The sequence below is a fragment of the Melopsittacus undulatus genome, chromosome 4, assembly GCF_012275295.1.
Source record: "Melopsittacus undulatus isolate bMelUnd1 chromosome 4, bMelUnd1.mat.Z, whole genome shotgun sequence".
Lineage (NCBI taxonomy): Eukaryota > Metazoa > Chordata > Aves > Psittaciformes > Psittaculidae > Melopsittacus > Melopsittacus undulatus.
Genome location: NC_047530.1, coordinates 55,214,117 through 55,221,130, shown reverse-complemented (window position 1 = coordinate 55,221,130; position 7,014 = coordinate 55,214,117). Strand labels below are relative to the sequence as shown.

The window sequence follows — 7,014 nt, the reverse complement described above, 5'->3', positions numbered from 1 at the left end:
CTCAGGAAGTCTGCCAGGCGGTGGGTCACACAGGTTGCTGTGTTGCATGCCCTCTTCTGTGCTGTTACACTACTTTTCAAAAGGAAATAAAAAGTTAGTTCCCCAAGTATCTACCCGACACAACAATGAAACATCAGTAAGGGATGCTATGCCTATGAAAGATTCTTCTGCAGATGGAAAAGCAGGCTTGCTGTGCAGCAGGCACTTGTACCTTTTGTTTGAGCACCTTACAAACTCTAAAAGATGCACCTTTATGCTTTTCTAAGTGTCGGGCTCTGTTTACAAAAGGTGGCTGAGTCCTTTGTTTCTTAGGCAACTGGGCTGAAGAGTAAGCCAAGCCAGATTTTTAACAACACCTGAGCCATTGCCTGCCTCCATCATGACCAACAGAGAGGTGCAGAGGAGGTCCAGGTTTGAACCATTTAACCAATCCCCATTCCCTCCAAAAGCTCAGGTCTGTGCTTTGCTTGTAGTGCTGCTGAAGGACTGTAGCAGCCACTGATCTTTAATGTCTCACTTCAACACCTATACTACAGAGTAGCTAGAAAACACATGAAACCCTAGCACAGGAACTGTGTGACTATGGTAGTGCTGTACAGAACTGACCAGTTCATTCCAGAGCTGAGCCACACCTAAATATACTTTTTCCCATGTTCCCAGGGAATCTGGGAACCCCTCTTTCCTGGAGTTAGACCTTTTTACTACAGCATTTCACTATGCTTGAATAATTTTCTACTAAAGCAACTAGTCTCTTTTCAGATAAGCATTAAATGACAGTTTGTTAATGACAGTTAACAACAAATACTCTTTGTAACATCAATGCCAGTTTTTGGAACAGGCCTCTGATTAAAAGATAAATGCAGTGATGCAACAGAAGAGCTGTAAATAAATGTGATTTTGGCTCTTAACTTATGATTCACCTAAATTGATAGTTATACAAATACTATAAAGATACCCAAATTTGAATTATACTAGTGTAAAGACCTATAGTAAAGTAAGAAGGAAAAAGGGAAATAACACAAAATTCTTACCTGGAAGCGTTCAGTACCCACTTTTAAAACAGGTTTACATTTCTAGTTTGCTTGAACAAATCTGTAAGAGCCTTTCCCGATTCCTTTACTTCTCATGATCCTTACTAACAGTATTACACATGTCTGATTACATTAGAACCTTCAAATGTATGTGCATAATTTCAAAGTCCTTCCAGACTGCCCAGAATTACTAGCATTGCCTCTCTTGAGCACTTAAACAAGAACTTGTATGTTTGTTCTAGCCTTACCTACACATCTCGCATTCTAAAACAAGTTATTAAACCAAGCAGATCTAATCCTTATAGAAAAATAGGTTTATTGAACAAATGCATGGGCAAGCACAAAAGAAGAGCCTACTTGTACATTTAGCAGCCAGAAATGAAAAGCCTTGTTTAGATTATTTTCTTTTAATCAGGGTCTAAGAAAATCATTTGAAATGTCAAGGAAGTGCTGTTCATTTTTATTACTTTTTCCCCTTAGATTGGTATGCATGTTACGTTCCCTGTCTTCCTAACATTAGGTCCATCTCAAACATTCTCTGTCAAAAACAGAATCAAAAGAACATAGCAAAGTTAGCAATCAAAGTTAGATCCACATGCATCAGGTTAAAAAAGGGGAGAAGGGGAGAAATAAGCATGTCTAGTTGTCTCCCAGGGGTTCCCCATATTTTGCATAGCGTTCGTGTTCCACGTCACTCAGCACATTTCGTTTCTTGCCAGGAGTTCCAGCCCCAACGTCAGTGCGAGGATAAGTTTGCAATTTGTGCAGTTCTTGAGACAGTTTGCCCAGCACACAAGTACTCAGACTGGCACAGCGTTTGGAAATGGGTCTATCCAGGCTGCAGGGGAAAAAAAAACATGCCCAAAGGAAGAGAAACCTCAAACATGCACATTCATGCATTTCCTCCCTAGAGAAATACATACATACGGTTAGTAAACTTAAAATAAAAACAAAAAATAAACCCTCTACATCACATTCCATGCAAGGAAAGTTCATACAAATGCAGTCAGAAGAAAAACACTGTCTTTCAATGAGTTCAACTCTGTTGAAAAGCAAGTTCATTAGCCTTTTGGATGCTCACAGTCAGAGGTCAGTTTTACTTCCCATGTATTCAGCATGCGGTTCAGCCTCTCATACATCACCATCATGCTTTGCAATACAAATCCTGTTAGGATAATGCAAATGCTCTTGCATGCCTTTGGTCTACAGAGGAGAGTTGTGCTGCGTGCATTGGGAAGAACACGTCCCCCCTGCCAGGGACTTACCGGGCCTTATGACAGCATGCACTTTCATGACAGAGAATCCAAGAGTGACTGAATGGCCCCTAGCACTCCCATTAGGAAGACGTACCTTTTGCTGTCATATTTTAACATAACCCCCTCATTCAAGCTCAAGTCGCCCTCCACTATCAGTTGTAAAAGACAGACAGACACAGGTTAACTGGGTGGTAGCTGTTCTGATACCAACGTTACCATGTCTCTGCAGTATCATCCTTTACCACTTAGGTGACCACTGTTAGCCACAACCTCCAGAAAAGGAAAAAAACCCGTGACCTGCAGAGCATCTGCTCAGATGGCTCTTGCTAAATACAAACCATATAACATTCTCCACTGCCCTTCTCCTGCCTCAGGACTGCCGTCCTTACCTGTTCCCTTCAGAGGCTTGCTCCAGCTCTTCTGCTGTCATTTGTATGAACTCTTTCACCAGTGCATTTAATAACCTCCGAGCTTCGTAATCACTGAGTGTCACTCGATCTGTTATAGACTCCAAGCCAGGTCTAAGCAGAGGCAAACAAAACAGGGTGAATAAAACCTGGACTGCTGCAGAGAGCCACACACAGGAGAAAGGGGTTTGTTATGCAGTACTGCATGTCATTGACAGTGTCTTCCAGGGCTGTGAATATGGAAAGCATCCTCATGCACAGCATCGGATGTTTTATATATGTGATAAAAAGCCAAAGTGCCAAAAATGTCATCAAAGAAGCCAGCTCTCTCTTTCACTGAAGTCTATACCCCTCTTAGGTCTCTAAAACACATTAAGTATTTTCATACCATTCAGATACAGCAACAGGACTAGCTTCTTACCTGACTGGGGCTGCCTGGAAGCTATCCATCTGGCACACCACCAAGGCATAAACAGCAAGGAAAGATGAAATCTTCAGCACAACCATGATTTCCTCTCTACAAGAAAGAGGTACATCAAGAAATGGCTGTTTTCCAGCCCTCTCAGTCCTGCAAGTTCCACCAAAGAGGTCATGACTTCCTAGCCACAAGTAACACAAATATTAACAGCCTTTTTTTTAATTATTATTAAATATTACCTTCCATTTATTTTGAATAGTGCTATTACCAGTCAAAAATAATCATTCAGGGTTTGGTTTGGTCAAAACCAAAACTTTTGGTTCTCAAAAGATTAAGATAACTTAGCACTATAACAGGGGATATAAACGCAGCTTTCCAGACCTGCAGTTCTGTACAGCCATCTGCATTCAACTTGCTGCAGACTTTCCCTCAAAGTGATGGAAAACACATTTCTCTGATTAACTCTTGCATACAGTGTCATAGTCGGTGTGTCTGACATGAGCAGGTATAGTGATGAGACACCGGTCACGACACAAAATAAATTGTCAGTGTTTAATATATTTAAGAATGAAGTGCCACTGCCAGCACTTTACCCGAACTGCTCGCTTCCTGGCAGCCAGTACAGTAATATCCCAGTTCGGATTACACTATGAGAATTACATAGTTTAATTTCAATAGCTATTTCTACTCTGAAGCCAAAACCAGAATAGGTTGAAAACTAGTCACAAGAGCAAACCCTGTAAAAAAGAATTATCTGCTTCGAGATACACCTCTTTATCTCACAGAATCAATGTCTTGGACTCTGATCTAACACAGATCGTTAAGTACCCATCACACCAGGTTCCAACCCTCGACAGGGCTCCCCGGCACGAGGCCCCTCCCAAAGGACACCCCGCTTTCCCACGCGTCCCCGGCAAGGAGCACCCGGTCGGGCACCGGAGTTAGCTGTGTACGGGGAGCCGCCCGCCCGCCCGGACGAGCACCCTGGAAGGAGGAGCACAGACCGAGGATCAACTTTCCCCCACGCTCCTTGTACACGCGTGCACAAACACACGAATGAAGAAGGCATCACGGCCGCGGGCAAAGCTCCGCATCCCGGGGGGGGAACAGACCGGGACCTCCAGGACCTGCCGCAGGCAGGGAAGCGGCGCGGTGCTTACCGGCGGAGCGGTGCGGAGTGCGGCGGAGGAGCAGGCTGCTGGTGCCGCTGGTCCTCGGTACCACTCTGCGCCCGCCCGCTCCGCTTTATACCTGCCGCCGCGGCCGCTTGCGTGGGCGCCCGCTCGGGGCTGCCAGCCAATCACCACCTCGGCCGCCAGAGGCCGAAGCCCGGTTCGGTAGTGACGTCATGCCCCGCTCCGTGAAGGTCCCATTCACAAAAAACCCCCCGTCGGGGGGAGCACTGCGGAGGGGACCTGAGGCCCATTCACGACGCAGGGCCGCGGTCCGGCCCCGCTCCCCCCGGGACTGCTCACGCGTGGTGACCTCTGCAGCAGAGGGGCCGCATTGCAGAGCGGGTGCGCTCCCTCCCTCCCCGGGGTTCCCCCATAGGCCGCCCGCCCAGCCCCGACCTCAGCGGGGAACACGGTCACATCCATCCGCCCCGACAGCAGCTGCGCTTGGGCGGGCGGGGATCCCTCGGGGACCGGGTCCGGGCAGGATGTGCCGCGGACGGGGGCACCGCACAGGAAGGGCCCTCGGCCGACCGGGGCGGGCGGGGCAGCTCCGAGGAGCGCATCCCGGGCTCCCCGCTTCCCCGGCAGGCTTGCGGCCGGCACTCCGGCTCTCCGCCCGGAGCAGGGAACCCTGGCACTGAGGGACCGGTCCTTGGCGTACCCCGGGGCTCTAGCACCATCACAACTCCAAGGGCAGGTGCAGCGCCTCTCCGCTCCCGGAAGGGGCACGGGGGATGGGAGGGTCGCCTCCCCCCTGCGCAGCGGGGATTACCGGGCAGCTGCCCGGCGCCCATGCATCACCCGCGGAGGGCTCTCTGTCACGGCGCAGCGGCGCTGCACCTGCCGCTCAGGATGTTTGCCCCGGAGGCCTGTTTGCCCAGGCGCGGCAGGTACCGGCGGGGGGGCAGCAGTGGGGACATGCGACGCGATACGGGTGGGAGAACACAGCTGTCACGGAGGCGGCCGGGGGTAGCGGGAGGGAGCGGGCATGGGGGCTGCTCTGCAGCGTCTGAACGCGGAAAGCCCTCCCAGCGGCCCGCGGAGCCGGGGTGCCTTCCCTGCTCCCCGTAGGGCGTTTGGCGAGGACGGTGGCATCTCTATGAGCCGCCGGTGCGTGTCCCCCGGCCAGAGCCTGCGCTGCTCCGCCCGTCCCTCGCTCCCCTCCGCATCCGTTGGATTTCCAAGTCCCCGGCGGCTGTGGCACCGCCCGGTGAGTGCCGCCCGAGCCACTCCGCTGCGGGCAGTGTCGCCGGCCTCGGCGGGGATGCCGCAGCAAACGGAGCCCCGCGCACATTGCGCGGTCGGATCGCGCCGCACCGTGGGACAGGTATCGAGCGCAGTTACATTGCTCGTTTCGCCACTTTAAGTGAATGGGGCTCTCACGGGGAGCTCTCGGCGTTTATTCGTTTTTGCTTTGCAGACACCGAGGTCACGGGTCGGTCCCGAAGGCAGAGCTGTGCTTTCACCGGGAAGTGAACATCCGCGGGGGGACCCGCGGGACTGGTGCTGCTCTGAAGTTTACAGAGGAGCACGAACATAGTGAAAACGACACCGCGGGTCGCTGATCATCCCATGGGGGTATCTGCTTCCTTCCTTGGCTGTGCGCCTCTAGGGATGCAGCACCCGTCTCCCAGCCCCACCCCAGGCCGGGGGCGCCGCTTCTCCACGCTCGGTTTGCAGAAAGACGATTGCAAAACCGTTTGGGCTCTTGGGGTTGGTGTCTGGGAGTTTGTCTGTTTGTCTGTCCAGGTGACGAGCAGCCGTTTGTGTTTTCCTACCACATCTGCGTACCTTTCACGAGTTACAGCCCTCCGGGGTTGGGGGCGTTCGTGCTCTCCGCCCGGCCCCGCTTTCCCGCAGCCGCAGCAATGGGCGGGGGGGGAAGGCGGTTGAGTGCCCAGGGTGGGGATGTGACGGGCGTCAGCTCTCTCCGTGCACCCAGCACCATTCGGAGGCTGTAAGTGCAGTGCCCGCTGCGGTACGGGCTCGCCCCGGGGCTCCTCTCGCCCGCTGCCCTGACTCGCCGGGGGGTCGCCGCTCAGCTGCCCTCCCTGGAAGGCTTCCTCCTCCCCCCTCACTGGCAACTTGAACATTCGTTGTGAAGAGCAGCTCCATCGCACGTACACGCACCACGGGAACCCCGAAAGAAGCAGTTTAAGTATTTGATTTTAAATGTCCTCCGTTTCCACGATCCCTGCTCTGGTTTTCAAGCTTGTTTTTCTGAGGTTGCACTTGCAAACATCAGGTGGCATCTAAAGAACCGGCTCAGCATCGCTGTTGCTGTTTTCACGTGACTTGTACAGCTACACCCATAGAAATAAAGTGTAGGAACTTGAATGGGCAGGCTTCCCATCAGGTATTTCTCTCTAACATCGCAGTCCCTTCTCCTTATCCTATGTTAACGGTTAATCATTCACATTCCCTTAGGGGATTTAATTACTCTTGTCCACATAAAGTATTCCTGATTTAACCTTAAACAATGCAGACGAGTCTGGTGTAATAGCATGTTTCGGTGCTTCAGGGAGGACAAAGTGAAATTTCATCTTGTGGTTGATGACAGGCAGTTCTAGACCTTATCCTGACAGTGCGACTCAGCCTCGGGCTGGAGCCTGCAGCCATTACAGGGTTTCAGAAGCCAGTATTTCCACTTTTCACAGACAAAAAAAAACCCGTAAATTTAAAGCAACAGGTACGAATGCCACTTCTGTGCATGTATAGATGAAATAG

General features: G+C 51.2%; 1 protein-coding gene across 1 annotated transcript; it reads right to left on the bottom strand.

The window, feature by feature from the left end:
- Positions 1-1,326: 1,326 nt before the first annotated feature.
- LOC101880269 (calcitonin) lies at positions 1,327-4,323 on the bottom strand. Its single transcript, XM_005153264.2, has 4 exons — positions 4,273-4,323; positions 3,116-3,211; positions 2,677-2,808; positions 1,327-1,869 (listed from the first exon to the last, which is right to left on the bottom strand). Exons 2-4 carry the CDS (start codon positions 3,199-3,201, stop codon positions 1,671-1,673), a joined length of 417 nt encoding a protein of 138 aa, XP_005153321.1. The 5' UTR covers positions 3,202-3,211; positions 4,273-4,323; the 3' UTR covers positions 1,327-1,670.
- Positions 4,324-7,014: the final 2,691 nt, after the last annotated feature.